We start from the raw sequence: 17755 nt of genomic DNA, 5'->3' as shown, positions 1-17755 counted from the left end.
CGACTTTCCGAGAAGCTTGTACTTTTCTTCCACTGATTTGCACCATCTACTCGTCGTCCATTCTAGGATGATGGGTTCCATTGTATTGCCTGACGTGCCTGACCTGAAAGGACGTCACATCAGATATGAGTCCGATGAATTATATTACTTAACATGTAAGATTTATAAATAAATGATAAACTATTCAGTAATTTTCATAATTTTTAAATATTAAAAAAAGTGATATACTCTATTTTTTGTACATCTTGTACATGGGACATTGCATTTAAAATCTTATTTTTATTTTTTAGCTTTTTTGAGATGAGACACCTTTATAACATCGCTCAAAATGAATAGCACCATTTCAGGAAGCTAAAGTAAGTGGTTGGATGAGCAAAGGTGTGATACGGCTAAACGAGTGTGTTTGATAGTCAGGTGCTTATCGTAAGAAAAAGGAATTATTCGTGCAGGCTTTGAGTAGATTACGGCGATCTTAATCTCAAAATCGTAACAGTTATGGAATCGGTCCCCTATTATACGTCTGCATGTTCCGGTAGCAGAGTCAAGTCGGAAATATAAGATACCGTTTCGTCTCTGCAGAAGTGAGAGTCACCAAGGTAATTTTCCGAGATCTAGTCACAGACAATAACTAGTGTTAACGTTTGTAGATGGTATAATTAAACCATCCAGAGATGCATATGAAGGAATGAATCTGTATGATTTAGTTGAACGAAATACGCTCTAGTTTAGTGGGAAGAATTGCTGTTTTTTAAAAAGTATAATATTTGGGCCACGTTATTGATAATGGGATAATTTTTTCACAATCGATAACGGAACCGCGACTGCAGAGGTTGTATGGATTAGCGAGTCATTTCTGGGAATTCATACCCGGTGCTGAAGAAGACAGCTGTATTCAATCTCCGGGGTGAAGGGATAGTAGCGTTTAACAACATCAAAGCAGCATTGTCTAAAAATCCGATGCTAATTCTGCTCAATCCCGAAACGAAAGAGTATCAACTGGTGATTTTGGTACAGACAAATCCATGTGAATAGAGGATGCATCCTTGTTATTATCACAGCAAAACGAACAGTAACATCGAAAAACATATTCGTACGAGCTAGAGTTCTTGGCGTTAGTTAAAGTTAGTAGAACATTTAGAGTGTATTTGCTTGACATTCAACTATAAAGTTGATACGGATTGTTCGGAAGTGAAGCTTACTATGCCAAGCTATCTGAGGGTAGAGAGTTTTTCATACCTCGTCCTGAGTAGAAAATTTAACGGTGTGTCGAAAATTGTATATAGTATACCGCATCCATCATAAAATCAGGGAGGCAGGAACCTTTAGCCAAAGACATTTTGACTTCTAGGAAATCAAGCAATTTATACCACTAAAATCATAATATGGAATAAACGTTCAATCGTAGCTAAGACTTCACTCTAGAATACGAGAGTTTGTGAAAAAAGTGAGCTAAGTAGAAGTAGTAGCTTTCCGAATGCAAAATTGCGTTTTCTTCCCAAAATTTTGCTATTAAACCCAATCTTTCTCGAATTTTAACATACATAATGTACTAATTTTCTCGCAAAAACGAATCATTTTGCCCCCATTTTGGAAACCTACTTATTAAACACCTGAACTCAGAGACATTAAATAGTTAAAAACCTTTCATAATTTGGAAGACGCTTTAGTGTTATTGGATTTATTTACTTGGGGTTAGGACAGTTAAAAAGTTAAATTAGTAGATAAAATTTATCAATAAATTCTAAGTGCTATACTCTAATTTACTAAAATAATCGTAACCTGAAACATGCATAATTGAAAATCAGCCTTATAAATAAAATATAAGAAAGTTTCTTTTTACCATTTTAAGCCAAAGTAGAGTACATTTTTGTGATTGGCTGCAGGAGTGAATTATGGAAAATCGTAACTGCACTAAAAATATTTTATTTACCAACGAATGTCTTTTTACCCAAGAAGGAACTTTTAATTAACACAATAGACACTGGTGGAGTGAATCGTGAAACGTATTATCAACAACGATGGAATTTAAAAGTTTGGCCAAAAATGATTGGGGGCCAACTTATAAAGGCTTTTAGCAAACCGGGATGTGGGATTTTCTGCTAGATTTAGTACAAAATGTGGCACTCAACAGAAAAAGGAGGGTGAAGTTTGTAACAGTATGGGGCAGTTCCACATAATTTCAGGGAGGTTACACCCCTTCTCAAAGAAAAATATCGTGAACCGTGGATAGGCCCTTATGAAGTAGTACGATTTCTTGCAGGATCACCGGATTAAGTCCATTATACCACTTCCTGTGATGATATTTGAAGGAAATGGTTCATAAGGACACCTTAAGGTCTTTGGAAGGAATTCCTTCTAAAATATGTGATACTACCGCAAACATATCAAGCATTTTCTCTCTGCGGCAAGCGATGGAAAAACTGTTGGAATATGGACAACAGTTGCACCATCTATTCATTGACTTTAAAGCCGCCTATGATAGCATAGCCATGGTAAAAATGTACACGGCCATGAGAGAATTTGGTATCCCGACGAAATTGATAAGACTGACTAGGCTGACCCTGACCAATGTGCGGGGTCAGATAAAAGCAGCAGGATCACTTTCAAGACCATTCGACATCAACAACGGTCTACGACAAGGGGGTGCCCTATTATGTGTCCTCTTTAACCTGGCTCTGGAGAAAGTGATCCGTGATGTTGAGGTAAATGCGAGAGGCACAATCCGCTTTAAGTTCATCCAACTACTGGCCTGTGCTGACGATATCGAAATCATGGGAAGAACAACCCGAGACGTACAAACTGCCTTCATCCAGATCGAGCAGGCGGCGTGAGATCTTCGGCTGCACATCAATGAAGGCAAGACAAAATATATGGTGGCAACGTCAGCACCGAAGACGAATCAACCAACAACATCAAACCGCACTGGTCAAACACGAAGAAGAATAAAGATAGGAGAATACAACTTTGAGACCGTTAATAATTTCTCCTATCTAGGGTCGAAAATCACAATCGATAACAGTTACGATGAGGAAATCCGCGCACGGTTGTTGTCAGCCAACAGAGCCTATTTCAGCTTACAAAAACTGTTCCGCTCGAAACATCTCACCATAGGGTCAAAGCTCTTACTGTACAAGACAATGATCTTGCCAGTCCTCATGTATTCCTCGGAGACTTGGGTTCTTAGCAAGAAGAATTGCGAACTCTTGGCCGCGTTCGAGAGAAGAATCCTCCGAAGAATTTTTGGCCCCCTACATGAGGATGGACGATTCCGTAGCCTACACAATGACGAAATCTATGAGCAATACCATGACCGTCCAGTTGTGGATAAAATCCGGCTCAATAGGTTACGGTGGGTGGATCACTTTATCCGTATGGATGAGGATGATCCAGCTCGAAAAGTCAATAAGGGCAATATCTATGGTAGAAAAAGAAGACGAAGCAGACCCTGCCTAAGATGGAGCGATGGCGTAGGTCAGGACACCAGACAGCTTTTAGGGATATCGAATTGGTGGACCTCGGCGCAAAACCGGGATGTGTGGAGTTCCTTATTAAGGCAGGCCTAGACCGGATACCATTTGTTGCGCCATTGATGATGATGATGGGGCAGTTACACATAATTTCAGGCAGGTTACATCCCTTCTCAAAGAAAAATATCGTGAACCGTGGATAGGCCCTTATGAAGTAGTACGATTTCTTGCAGTATCACTGGATTTAAGTCCATTATACCACTTCCTGTGATGATTTTTGAAGGAAATGGTTCATAAGGACACCTTAAGGTCTTTGGAAGGAATTCTTCTAAAATTCCTTACTGTGCGAAGTTCGGTATATTTTTATAGTTAATATTTTCAGGCACGTAACTGCCACTAATAATGTAGGACGAAATAATTTTATAACGGTGAAGAGACAGAAAAACACAATTTTTGCATTTGGAAAGCTATTACTTCTAAACAGCTTACTCTATTTTCACAAGCTTTCGTATTCTAGAGTGAAGTCCTAGCTACGATTCAATCTTTACTCCAACGCTCAAGCTATCGTAGTTTTTGAATTATTATGATTTTAGTGGTATAACGATTTCTTAAGAAGTTAAAATGCTTGTGGCAAAGGGTTAAGAAATCGGAAAAAAATACTTAATATTTTTTGCTTAGAATTGCTTGGCATACACTTTGTTCAGTTTTTTTGAAATACTCTGGAGAGCTTTATTTGGTGCATGTACATATACCGGTTTTCCGCGAGGAAATTGGCAGTGTAAGAAATTCAAGCTATTCAGAGAGAAAGAAAGAGTTGAAGAGTGGTTCAAACACTTCGAGAAAACTCAAAAATATTTGAATATTACCGCCCATCGCAGCGTGAAGAAGAAGCACCGATGACATTTTACTGACGGAAAAACCGGGGAAGAATTTCACCGACAAGCAGAGCCGAAACAGTACAGAAACGAAGTAGTCACGATATGCAAACAAACCCTACGCGACAGTATGGTGTTAAAACATTTGTAGTAATCGAAAAAGTCAGTGGCAGTGGACAGAAAATGAAGTTGAAGTAATGGGATCATATCGTGTCGAAGAAGCTCTAGCGGGCGATCGAAATCGATCCAGCAACCAACAAGATTGTCAAACACCTGTACAGACTTAATCAGCTCCCGATACGACGAAAGTATGACCGGGAACTCCATTCGACTTGGATAACAATCAGGAAGATCCGTGTGAAATGTGGCATACGAAGTGAAAAGTAGTTCAATGTTTGTTTGTTTAGGATGAATATAATAATTGTATTCACAATATTTATATCTTAGAAAAATTGAATTGTAGGAAGTACAAGAAAGATGTTTTGATTTTTTAGCTATGTACAAATATTCCTCACACAAAAAACGTAGAACCTTTTATACTTGGCACATTCAACTTTTGATTTCTCAAACGTTTTTTTTTTTTTTTTTTGAAAGCAACGAAATGATTGTGTTTGTTTCATAGAATAAAGAGAGAACAATCTGCGTCTCAGATAATAAACGAATACCTTTGTCTGTTATAGGCAACAGGCAAACAACTGCCTATGTCTACTTCACTCAATAGAAAGGCAGTGTTGCAGGGCATAGTCAGCGAAGTACTGATTTCCCTTTCTTCAGACATGACTTCTCCTTCGACACTTCCATTTGCTAATTAATGCAGCTCCGATACTTGGCTCGTTCGTCGTCGTTTGAGACTGTGCCGGGGTAGAATACACTAACGACACGGTGGAGACAGGTGGCAGCGAAGGCTGGAAGCCTTTGAATAACATTGGCGGTCACTTTGTGTGCTCCGTATAATAGCACAAAGAGAACATTGGCGCGGAGCAACCTCTGCTTGCTGGTGGTGTTACTGTATCTGCATCTTCGGAAATTGTATATATATATACATAGTATTCTGCCTCTTAATGCAGACAGAAATAGTTCGATGACCCGTTAGACTGATAAACTTAGTTTTATTGGTATTTATCTTCGGTCCGACTCTGCTTTGGTCAAGCTCCATGACTTGGTGAAAGAGTAAACATATTTTAACGGCGTAGTCGAGGTGTTTGATGAAAGTTGACATAGTCCAATGGAGTCCATTGAAGGAATATTATCGACGACAGAATGCAACCATGCCAGACTCCGCTTTGGACTTCAAATTCCTTCGATGCTTCTATTACGACGTGCTATAGATGCCGAATTCATTATTATTTGAAGAGATTCTGCCTCCTTGATCGGCGCAATAGCAAAGTCTGTTTAGTCACGGCACCCGCTGCATTGTACGACCCGAGATTTCCAGTGCCAAAAAAAGTCTTCATTTTCTTACAGTCGTCGATCCGCTTCCAGAAGTCAACCAGATCTTATGGCGCATCTCAACTGATCCACGTCGGAGAAAAGAGCAATTTTGTTGATAACCTAATGCTTATTAGTATTCTCTAGGGAACTGAAGATATCTGTTGATCGATAGGCCAGATAGTTTTCCCATTGCGGAGCGGTAGCCGTGATGAGCGCTCGAGCGCAATGTCATTGACTCTTGTGGTTTCAGAAAGAAGCAAACCTGCCACTATTGATATTTCCCCATCAGATGTCTAAGGAATGTGTTATCAGGGCCAACTTTGACACTCATATCTCTCATCACGGTCACAATTTCAGATTTAGATTTCTATCGAAGCTAGTTTGTCTAATTCTTGTTGACGGGACATGAGGGCACGCTTAGCGAATGTAGGAAGTATTCATACGGCACTGGATTCACGTTACGGCGAGTTAGCCAGAGTGCTTCCTAGCCGATACCGTCGTCGATAAGCGTTGGCACTTGTACGGTTCCCAGTTCATAGGGGAGTCACTTTCCTGATAAGGAACCGACTGCTTATCTTAATAGTAAGTACAACTAGCCCGGGTGTGGTTTCGCTAACCCATTCCCCGAGACGCCTTAATGTTAGACGCCGTTCAGACTACAGTGACGCTTCTCAACCACGCCCCCCACCTCTTTTAGACGAGCTTGGGATCGTCTAGGGAGAGCTGACTGAATTAGATGAATTAAAAAACAGCGAGAACTTTTTAAGACATTTATTTACTTCAAGATCAATGAACCATATGCTATATTGAATACATGCTATTAAACGAAATGGAAACGTTTACTTAGGACTAGGTGACCTAGATGGCGATCTAGACCGAGAACCAGATCGTGACCGTGATCGGGAACCTGAACGAGACCTAGAACCTGAAGGTGAACGTGATCGTGACCCCGAAGCAGATCGTGATCTCGAGCGTGAGGGAGATTTTGAACGTGATCTGGATCGCGATCCCGATGGTGATCTGGACCTTGATTTGGAGACCGACCTAGATCGTGAGCGACTTGGCGATCTGGATCCCGATCGTTGGCTAGGAGAACGCGATCGACTGCGTGACGGAGATCGTGATCGCGACGAACTCCTCGATCTTGATCTGGACCGCGATACTGAGCGAGAGTTCGCACTGGATCTAGAGCGCGATCTGGAACGTGAAGATCTCTCGTCGTTTGATGCGACCCTCTTTTGACGACCGCGTCCTTTTTCACCGTCATCACTCTCTGACTCGCTAGTTGAAATTGTGGCTTTCGATACGATTCTGCTATTGACTTTAGTAGGCTTCTCAGGCTTCGCCTTTGCTTTTCTGCCTTTCTTCTCGCCCTTTTGTTTGCGCGATTTCTTCTCAGGAGGACCGTCAGAGTCACTATCGTCTGAGCGTTTCTCACGACGTTTGCGGCCACCTTTACCCTTGCGCTCCTTTTTGTCCAACTTAGGTTTCTTCTTGGGGCGTTCAACATCATCGCCACGCGGTCTACCTTCGCTACCAGAATCTGAAACGTACTCATCTTTGCGACCACGTCCGCCTTTCTTCTTGTCCGGAGGCGGTTCACTGAAGAGCAATGCGTTCTTCGTTTTCTCGACGTACTCTTGTCGCTTCTGCAGCATAACTTCCTTGGATTTATGCTTCTCTTCTTCTAATTTCCTACGCTCTTCCTCCTGTTTCCGCTTGAATGCAGCACGCTCCTCCTCTTGTTTACGACGCAAGCTTTTCTCCTCTTCATCAATTCGCCGAGCGCGGGACACGTGATACTGAGCCTGAGACAGAAGATCTTGGCACTGATTAGCTTCCATGGCCGCTAGCTCAATGTTATAACGTGTCTTGTCGCCGTTCACCGACAAATATTGGAAGTACCTGGAAAAGGAGAGGGTCGTGAATTGGAAATAGAAATTGTTTGCCATTTATGAACATACTTATGGGCCAGTCCAAGTTCATGCACAGCTTGTAGAACGACTGTCAGCGTTGATTTCTCGTCTTTTAGAATTGCCATCGCCAAACGCTGGAGAACGAGCGCGATGTTATACAACAACAGAGTGTCCTGTGGCGCCACTCGTCTCGCCTTCAGAAGCGTCATTTTCGCTTCCTTCAGCTTTCCGGCACGAAGATAAGCACGCGCCAAGTATTGCATGATTTCCACATTGTGGTGTTTGTAGAACTTTTTCAGGCAGTTCTCGTACATTTGAATGGCACCGATGTATTGCTTCTGCTCGACGTAAATGTGCGCAATGTTCAGCCAAACATCACAGAAATCGGCTGTGGCTTCGCGAACTTGTGCGAAAATGTCGCGCGCTTCGATGATGCAACCCTTGTGAGCGAGAACTGCTCCGATGCCATTTGTCGCCCAGATATTTCTGGGGTCGTTGCGGAGCACTTGTTTGTAAATTTGCAAAGCTTTCTCTTGGTGCTTCTTCTCTTTCTCCTTGTCCTTTGTGGGTTGGTGGAGAGTTTGCAACCAGAAATTGCCCAGTGCAATCAGCGAATACGCGTCCGTTGACGTGGCCGAATTTTTCAAAATTGTTTCGAAATTCTTCTGACCCAGGAGGTACTGCATTTTGGCTAAATGCAAGTTGCCCAGCAGAGACCTGTGAATGGTTCGGAATACAGGGTGACTTGGGAAATTTTAGGACTACTTCCGCACTTACCTGGTGTCTGGGTTCTCGGTGTTTATACGGAGCGCATCTTTGAAGAAATCAGACGCTACGAAAATCAAACCTTTGTCACGCGCCATGCAGCCTAACCGCAGATAGCAGTCGATGTAGTTGGGATGTTCGGTCAAAATGTCCTTGTAGTACTTGTCAGCCACGTCGAAGGAGCACATGGCTTCGTTCAGGCGAGCTAGATTGTAAGTCATCGTGACGGAGATCGAGTCGTAGTACTGTGAGTCGTGCTGGGCTTCTTGTTTTGCTCTGTCCAAAGCCTCCTCCAATTTGGCTTTGGCTTTCTCTAAGTTATTGAGCCGATAATGTAGCGCCGCTACGTTGTTTAGAATTTCAGGTGGAATGTCAGCTTTCACTTTTTCTTGGAGGATGTTTGTGGCGGTCGCATAGGCATTTAGCGATCCTTGCAGGTCATTTTGCTCAAGGATCTGGGCGAGTTCAATCCACGCCTCTACGTCGTCGGGGAATTGCTCTGTGACTTTTTTGAGGTGGGTTTTTGCCATGTCGCGTTTGGTTTGTGAAGTCGAGTTCGCGTAAAGCGACCCAAGGATCTTCATTGTTTCATAGTTTCCGGGTTGCACTTTCAGAACTTTTTCAAAGCACTGGGCTGCCTGTGGAAGGATAAGAGTCAACAAAGTGAAACTGCGGACAATTTGGAGAAGCACCTTACATTTTCTGCGTCCCCACGGTATATGTACATCTGTCCCAAGCCGAAATGCGGCAGGACAAAGTTTGGCGGTGCGATCTGTGTTGACTGATAGTAGTACTGGAAGGCCTGGTCGTAATCTCGTTGCACGTGAAACGACCGTGCCAGTTGGTAGCAGCTCTCGGCGCGCATCGCTTCGTTCTCAGTGTTGTGGAACGCATGTAACGCGAGATGCTGCACCTTCTGGTAGTCTTTCTTGAAGAAGAAATGGTTTGCTAAGTGGTTCAGGACCATTGGATTCGTCGAATCGATGGTGTACGCTTTCGAAAGCATTTGAACGCCAATTCTGTTGGACTCAGGTTCGTGTAGATTCAATTTGAGTATAGCAAGGCCTACAAGTGCGCCGACACAATTCGGATCCAGATCGAGAGCGCGCTGAAAAGCAAGTCTGCAAGGGAAAGAAGTTTGTTATTGACTCGAAGGAAATTCAGACTCGTCCAACTCACTTTGCCTTCTCTGGGTTGTTCATCTTCAGGAAACAGTGGCCCATGCCCAGGCGTACTGCCGCTGGACAATTTGAGTTTGTGCGTAGCGCCTTTTTGTAGAAGGCCAGCGCGCCCCTGTAGTCCTTCTTGTTAAATGCAATGCACGCTTTGCCCAGCAGCGAGGGAATGTTCGACGGCGACTGATTCAAAACGAAATTGAACTGGGCATCCGCTTGCTCCATCTTGTCCCCTTCCAATAGGCAGAAGTAAGCTCTGCCCAAAAGATGGTTCTGCGAGGAAGAAACAGGACCCCGGATTAGTACAATCAAACCCTGAGAATTGCTGATAAGGAACTCACCTGATCATACATGATGATTTTATCTGCGGTGGTGTACAGGTTCGTCGCCTTCATGAAGAGTTCCCGCTTCTTATCCTTCGACTTTTCCTTATTCGCCTCCTGGACGTAGTACGCCGCGAGCATGTCGTACGTTCGCATTTGGTCCTTTTCATAGTCGCGATATTCGATGTTGCCCTCAATTCGAGCTGCTTCGAGGATCCTGACAAAATCGCTGGTCTTCCCTTGCTTGTAGTAGGCCAACTGGAAGTGAAAAAGCATCGCAGATATGAGTGTGCAATATTTAGTTTCTCTTGTGATGCTAATACGAGAGATAACCTAAAATCCTTATCTTTGGCGTTATTTTCGAGGGGGCTTGGAAGTTACCGTCAGATGTTAAGTGCTAAGAGTCATTTGGAGAAATTGCCTTACGCGACGCACTAGTTTGAAGGAAGCCGGCTCAAAGGTGACGTTCGCTAGGTCCTCATTCCAACCGAATCATGAGATTTTTCGGCGTCAATTTAACAGCACCAAATAGTTCACTAGCAAACTCATCCGCCCAAAGTCCTACTTACCGCCACATTCACCCAAGTGTTGAGTTGGGCATGTTCCTGGCGCAGGATGCCTATAACCTCCGAAAATTCCGGCAATTGCTCCGGGTCGAGCTCGATGACCTAAAATTGGACACAAATATAAACAAGTCACTTTATACGTAAAACTTTGCAAGACGGAACCTCGTCAGTATCCCGTAAAGGGATTTCAATTGGTTGAGCCATTTTTTACGGCTTTCACTCCGTTCTTTTCCAAATAAAACGATCACGAAAACCCCGAGACGCAGAAAATCTACACCAACACGTCGAACTGACAAATGACATCTAAGATTGACAGCTGGTCGGAGCGTCTCTTCAAAAACGTGCTGAATTAGCGAGAGAGAATTAGATGAACTGCACGAAGTGCAGGAAAAGTAGCAATGCTGAATGGGATGAGTGCGGACGGTTTTTAACGGTTTTTCGTGGACGGTTTGGTGAGGACTTGAATTTTCTTTTGTATGTTTGATGGCTTCTTATGCGCTTGGTAGTTAAGCTACAAATAATAAAATAGGGCGCAGGGTTGTGGTGGAGTGAGCGATATTCATAACTAAAGAGAAAATAAAGTTTTTCATTGATAAATTAAAATATTGAATACATATTCAATTGAAGCTTATTTTTTGATAAATCATTTACTCGGAGAGTTTTAACGTTCGGTGATCTTGCGCTAAGCCAAATGCTGTGCGAAATGAAGTAGTTGGGTGGTGACAAATTCAATACGGAACTGCTGCAGTCTTTGTGGCATCAGAGACTTCTGGAGAGCACGTAGACTATCTTGGCTTGTGCGGATTCGTGGTCTCTGGACACGTTGGCTGCCACCGCCGTGGTTGGCGAGGTGTTGTGTGGCACATCAACCAGGTAGCCCAGGGGAAAGTAGGATTAGATTACGGTCTAAATTTGCTTCCTGCGGAGAGCGATTTGGTAATAGGTTGTCAGGACCCTCGACAATGGCCGGCTTATGCCGGTACCAACGAAATTTAATCGACAATACCACTAAATGTACCAGATTCTTTTCCTGAAAAAAACTTGGCGGGCTCTCATCGAACAATTTATTACCTCTTGAGTCGACGCCACTACCTAATAGATATAGGAACTGAAGTCTCGATTTTCACTGCATCCCGTAATAATCATCTAACACCGCAAGCTCTACCACTCTCGGCAAATTCCTCACCGATCCGCACTCATGGCTTCAGGCAAGTAGATATTAGTCTATGACTTTGGCGTACGTTCTCATGGCGCTTCATTATTGCGAATATCAGCAGCCCTATCTTAGGCGCAGACCTCGTATGCCCTTATGGATTGCTAGTGAATTTACACAACAGATCAACTTTCGACCGCACAAACTCTCTTAGGTCATCAGGAGAGATCTTAACCTGTATTTCGCATAGTTTTTGGAGATATCGCGGACTGAGGCATGCGCGCACTTCTTCATAAATACCACAACATCACTATGGAGTGTAGTCTTTCTGAGCCAGTTAAACATGATATCCAGTACCATCAACACTACTGCTTCCCTAATATTTTCTTCGCAGAACTTCTTAAACATATTTTTTGCAGATCTTCGGCCAGCCACTTCTTTGCCACTTCACATGATCCCTAAACTCAAGGGTGAGTGGAAACCTTGTGGGGATTACAGACGTCGAAATGTTCAGACGATTTCAGATCGATACACGATTTTATTCATCCACGGCTTTATGCACTCTATCACAGACTGCCGTTTTTTCTCGAGCTTGGACTTAGGCCATATCACCAAAACTCTGTGGTTTCGGAAGACATGGCAATATGCACACCTGGATGACTTTTGAACTATGGAATACAGCGCAAATCTTTCAGAGATTCATCACTTCACTTTTGTTTCATTTATTTGGATAGAGTTCAACCCTTGAAACCATTCAACTGGACCCAATCAAAGTGCAAGCGATTTCGAACTTCCAGCGTCCAAAGGATCTGAGAAGGTTCTTGGGCATGTTAAACTTTTACCGTCGTTTCTTGTCCAAAACGTCCAATAGATAACAACGCCAGTATACTTCCAACATTTAACACGTGTTCTGCAAAGGATAACGTAGTTGCCCACACTTTTTCATGTGTTGCAGAGGTCAAGATTCCCAACACCGTTGGCTTTCGCACAATCGCAGAAGGACAAGGCAGCTGTTCAGAGCCTTAGGAGCAACTCCAAATACACATTTCGGCTCAACATATAATCTTGGCCGATTTCTGCAAAGAAGTACTTCTTCATTGATTTGGTGACCATTATTAGAGCCCCGCTGTGACTGAGACTGGTACCGTTGTGCGGTTTATACTGAGTGAAGGAATTCATGCAAGGCCCACCTAAAACTTCTACCACAACTCAACCACCTGGAGGTTCTCCTTGGCCACTTGGTGTTAACTACGCCGACGGGGTAGTTAACCCGTTTGCCTCTATAATGGCACAAAAAGGTCCATCTTTGCCACAAGTCCTGCAACTTATCTTACTTGGCCTCCGGACAGTCAATCGCAAGGAATTTGTTGCAAGCCCAGCAGAGCTGGTATACGGGGTTGCATTTACTTAAGGACCCAGGAAGAACGTGGTCGATGTGCCCAGGGATCTCGACTCGTATTATTTTTTGGCAGTCAGTTGCCAGCAATTCGTATGATTTATATTGGGTTTTAAGATCTAAAAAAATATTTAATGGCTTAGGGGATATAGTGAACGACATTATATTATATTTTTGGAGCGACTCAACGAATTAGGTCGATTTGACTTTTAACAGATAGAGCACATATTGAAATAACCAAAATTGCAATGAGTTAAATACAGTGGGTCGTAAACTAAAACACATAAAAAAGAGTGAGAAAAGGGCATGCAATGGGTCCGTAATTATGTATTAGTCAGTATGCATAGGAACAAGTTGTGGTATAAAATAGTGCCGAACCCTTGATATCCGGAAAAAGGCCCAATTTAAGAATTAGAAAATTGCGCGCAAGGTTTTGTCAGGAGGTGAAATATCAAAATTACTGAACGTTCGGCGAACTATCGTGTATTTGATTTTATAATGTCATCGGGCGGAAAATCCTATCGCTTGCATTCCACAGAAAGAGTAGGCGGAAAAATTAACAAAATGGGATATATTATTTCTATTCATACCTTGGTGGGATGTGGGACGGCAACCACATTTACACTAAAATGCGCTTCAACTCCGTCCAGGACTTCCCGAGATGCTTGCACTCCTCCTCTGCTGGCCACCAATACTTGACCCACTCGTCAGCGATCTTGGAACGGTGTGTTCCACACCATAGCCAGCAAAGGAATTCTCACTATTCTTTACAGTGGGGATCACTTTCCGTGTGCTACTACCATATGGCAATATAGAAAGCTCATTGGCAAAAAACAGCCTCAACTGGATTTTGCTGTTGTTGATAGCAATTTACAAGAAATCAGACTCTGGTTTGACACCGATGATGGATCTCAGGAATACGGCGCTGAGCTACGCCAACCACAAAGTACTGAGAGGTCTCACAGGGGGAGGAAAAAACTAGAAGTGTTCTCATCACCAAATGTCGTAAAAGAAATTATCATCATCATCAACAACGCAGCAACCGGTATCCGGTCTAGGCCTGCCTTAATAAGGAACTCCAGACATCCCGGTTTTGCGCCGAGGTCCACCAATTCGATGTCCCTAAAAGCTGTCTGGCGTCCTAACCTACGCCATCGTTCCATCTTAGGCAGGGTCTGCCTCGTCTTCCTTTTCTACCATAGAGATTGCCCTTATAGACTTTCCGGGTGGGATCATACTCATCCATACGGATTAAGTGACCTGCCCACCGTAACCTATTGAGCCGGATTTTATCCACAACTGGACGGTCATGGTATCGCTCATAGATTTCGTCGTTATGTAGACTACGAAATCGTCCATCCTCATGTAGGGGGCCAAAAATTCTTCGGAGCATTCTTCTCTCGAACGGGACCAAGAGTTCGCAATTCTTCTTGCAAAGAACCCAAGTCTTCGAGGAATACATAGGGACTGGCAAGATCATTGTCTTATACAGTAAGAGCTTTGACCCTATGGTGAGACGTTTCGAACGGAACAGTTTTTGTGAGCTGAAATAGGCTCTGTTGGCTGACAACCACCGTGCGCAGAAATTATGCCCGCATTAAAATACCATCACATCCAAGCCGGCCATTAAATACTTAGGAGTAATGATAGACGCAAAGGTCAATTATAAGTAACACGTGCAGTGCGCTAGTCAAAAAGCGTCCACACAAGTACGCCTGTGGAGAGGATGATGCCGAATGTGATGAGCTCGATCTTGCTCTATGTAACCCCAGTTTGGGATTTCATTACAGATATCATTCGATGGTCATAATATGAGTGGAGTCTACAGAAGAATAGCGATAAGGATGTTTTCTGCCTTCAGTACTTTCTCAAATGATGCAGTATTCGTCATCTCGGGATAGAAGCCGATTGACATCCTGGCAGATAAGACAGATATACCCAATATGTAATCCAATAGAGTCACAGATGACCGTGGGCAAGTATTCTTCACTGTCCAACATTCATGGAAGAAAGGAAGAACCTGGAGGAAACTCTACCAGAGATGCCTTTACCGAAAAATCTGGTGCGGAGAATGCTAATATATCAGAAGGATTGGGATGCGATTAATTCCATGAGCGGATCTACGCAGAGCAAACTGCGAAAGGGTAGCGTGCCCAAGCCAATTCCTTTGGAAGATTTTCACTACTGCAAGGGAAAAAAGAAGACAGACAGATATTGAACCAATTTTAATAAAGTTTTCTTTTACATAGGCAGGGTTCCATGCTATATTATGATTATACATATTTTCTGGATATGCCTAGAAGGAATCATTGGATTTGTATTTCTGCTAATTTTTAATGCAGTGCAAATTCTACAGGCGGAAACCGCTTATCTCAGTACGAATGCCATTCAGCTGGTCGCATTAAATAAATAACTTAATGTGATCGGCTGCGATTGGCATTTGATACTAGCGTCTTCCCATTTAGTGTGAATTAATCGCTCTAAAGGTGTCGACCCTGTATCGTCCCGTTGCTGCAACGGATGGTCTCGATTCTGCGATGAGACAGTTTTCCGTTGGAGCATGAACGAAGCGTTCTCATGTTGATGTCGGTTATCGACAGTTACTAGGACATGACATCCAGAGCAGTTGTAGTAATGAAGATCAAATCGACTTTCAGCATGGTAATTGCGTAGAAGATCTGAGTTGGTGTTGAATACTATGCCGTAGTGGGTTCCGCAGAGCGTGACCCATATAGGTAGCGATGGTGTCTTCAAGCGTGAGCCTGGTTGTCGTCCAGAATACTGTTGGATTCAGTTTTAATAACTCGTTGAACTGAAAATTTGAATATATCTTACACTACGCTTATCGCCTTCCCACAAAAGTAATCCCAAGGCACTTCTGTTGAGCACACCGTATTGAGGCGCTGCCTGAAATTTAACGTAATTATGAATGTGAAAAGTTGGGAGTGGGCCATCTTACGTAATTCTGCTCGTCTCCAGCGTAGACAACGCCATTATGTAGGTAAGGAGTCGCCCGCCCCGTCAAGAGCAACGTGACTATGTTAAGCGAGCCTTCCTCAAGTGGTCCAACTAAATATGACCCTTTGGAACCATCCAGGTCTGTGCGAACTCTAGTAAGAAAAACATTATGCGTGAGACCGAAGAGAATGTTGGCAGTGCTGGCTATTCTAAATACTTAGCTAGGGTGCGCGTGAAGACAGCACTATAAAGAAATAAGAGCGCGCCTGGTCCGGGATCTTCTGTAAACTAAAAATGAGAAATGGTTCCTGAATAAATGAAAGCGGGGTAGAAAGAAGTGGTGAATACATGTGATATGTTCCTGCGTAGAAAAGCAAGGATTTCATCTGGTTTTTTCATCTCATATAGATGGAGCTGGAATGAAATTCGTTGAAAAACTTTTGTTCTGAATGGCATTCATAGAAAAAAATACCTTCTCCGTCACTGAATCTTGGAAATAACTGATACTATGTGGGATATAGGCTTCATTACCAGGTAAGACGATAGTTACTTTGGACTTCTCCGCGATAATCATCAGGATTTCGACCATTGTTGCAAGGAGTGCTTCAGTCTGCTGCTGCGCATTTGGTCGGAGCAACCTAGACAACATGAAATAATCCATGAGCTACCACTTTTTAATTCAGAGTTATAGCACAGCTCCTAGTACTTTTCTCGGAAAGTTTCCGGGATAATATTTCAGTAACAAACAAAACAAAACAATAGAACTAGGAATTGCAGTATAACCAAGAACACTAAACACTAAAGCACTTTACTCTTCTGCGTTAGGCCTTTTGCCATGGACGCGTCTTTCGAATAGCAAGTATTTAATGATGAATCCCTGAATAACTGTGTACAATCCTCTGGTCCCATTGCGTTGATTGCGAAGTCCATAGGCCAAATCTTGGTTGGGAGAGTTGAAGGTGAGGCCAGTGCGGGTCCATTCACCTCTGGGCGGTGCGGCTGCTGTTCCAAAAACCAGCTGTCGAAGCTCCTGAATGTCGTGGTTGGTCACAAAAAGAAATTAAGTTTGGACAGTAGAATTAAATGTACATAAAGGATTGTCTCAAAACAACTTAAATAACATCTTTTAATTTAGGGCCAATGTTAAAATAATATCGACAACTTACAACAGCTATTTCTTTCGTGATCGGAACACCATGGGCTCCGTGCAAAAGTGAACTCATTTTACTGAAGTTATGGCGCAAACTTTAGCCCATATTCCACTAGTTTGTCACCGCACAGAAATATCGTTCGCGCCTTTCGTGTGGATTGAAACACTTCGAAATAAGTACTCACGAATTATCCACATTTGAGCTTCGCTTTTATACCGCCATTATTCCCGAAAAGCCTCCTTAACTGCCATTCCACTGCCTAGCACGGAAAGTGAGAATCGATTGAATGATTGCATGAGTACCACTTGATATCATATTTGCGTTTGGCTTCACACTACACTTGCCTGAATTCTAATTTTAAATTTCAATTACTTCGCTTTTAATCCAACTTATTAATGGGAGAGGATGTCTTTCTTCGAAAGGCAATAACGTCACTCAGGAAGTCAGCAGGGCACCAGGAGTTAGTTTTATTCCTTACATTACTCGAAGGAGGGCAGGAAGAAGAGAACGAGGCAAGGAGGATTTCCTTTGAGCCCACACTATTTCAATTTTGATTTCTATCTGATTCCTTTCGCGCCA

At 43.0% G+C, this 17755-nt stretch overlaps 2 protein-coding genes across 2 annotated transcripts; both read right to left on the bottom strand.

Moving 5' to 3' along the window:
- Window positions 1-6529: 6529 nt before the first annotated feature.
- Window positions 6530-10840, bottom strand: LOC119647882 (RNA polymerase-associated protein CTR9 homolog). The gene is made up of 8 exons (XM_038049169.1): window positions 10681-10840; window positions 10522-10620; window positions 9971-10210; window positions 9634-9902; window positions 9152-9575; window positions 8467-9092; window positions 7738-8406; window positions 6530-7678 (listed from the first exon to the last, which is right to left on the bottom strand). Exons 1-8 carry the CDS (start codon window positions 10720-10722, stop codon window positions 6613-6615), a joined length of 3435 nt encoding a protein of 1144 aa, XP_037905097.1. The 5' UTR covers window positions 10723-10840; the 3' UTR covers window positions 6530-6612.
- Window positions 10841-15301: 4461 nt separating this feature from the next.
- On the bottom strand, window positions 15302-17430 carry LOC119649063 (inactive ubiquitin carboxyl-terminal hydrolase MINDY-4B). Its single transcript, XM_038051050.1, has 8 exons — window positions 17192-17430; window positions 16838-17055; window positions 16498-16663; window positions 16374-16439; window positions 16243-16313; window positions 16027-16177; window positions 15903-15974; window positions 15302-15848 (listed from the first exon to the last, which is right to left on the bottom strand). Exons 1-8 carry the CDS (start codon window positions 17246-17248, stop codon window positions 15456-15458), a joined length of 1194 nt encoding a protein of 397 aa, XP_037906978.1. The 5' UTR covers window positions 17249-17430; the 3' UTR covers window positions 15302-15455.
- Between the last annotated feature and the right edge of the window lie 325 nt (window positions 17431-17755).

The sequence above is a fragment of the Hermetia illucens genome, chromosome 2 (genome assembly GCF_905115235.1).
Source record: "Hermetia illucens chromosome 2, iHerIll2.2.curated.20191125, whole genome shotgun sequence".
In the NCBI taxonomy this organism is placed as follows: Eukaryota; Metazoa; Arthropoda; class Insecta; order Diptera; family Stratiomyidae; genus Hermetia; species Hermetia illucens.
Note: the sequence above shows the minus strand (reverse complement) of the source record. Positions and strands in the feature narration are given on the sequence as shown.

Bases quoted from the DNA above. Each gene is read 5' to 3' on its own strand.
- LOC119647882 (XM_038049169.1), bottom strand. From the start codon at position 10,722: ATGGCTCAACCAATTGAAATCCCTTTACGGGATACTGACGAG. The intron at 9,576-9,633 runs GTGAGTTGGACG...TTTCCCTTGCAG, and splicing joins AACAACCCAGAGAAGGCAAA to ACTTGCTTTTCAGCGCGCTC. The intron at 7,679-7,737 runs GTATGTTCATAA...CTCCTTTTCCAG, and splicing joins GAACTTGGACTGGCCCATAA to GTACTTCCAATATTTGTCGG.
- LOC119649063 (XM_038051050.1), bottom strand. From the start codon at position 17,248: ATGAGTTCACTTTTGCACGGAGCCCATGGTGTTCCGATCACGAAAGAA. The intron at 16,664-16,837 runs GTAAAGTGCTTT...CATGTTGTCTAG, and splicing joins AAAAGGCCTAACGCAGAAGA to GTTGCTCCGACCAAATGCGC. The intron at 16,440-16,497 runs GTATTTTTTTCT...ATTTCATTCCAG, and splicing joins AAGATTCAGTGACGGAGAAG to CTCCATCTATATGAGATGAA.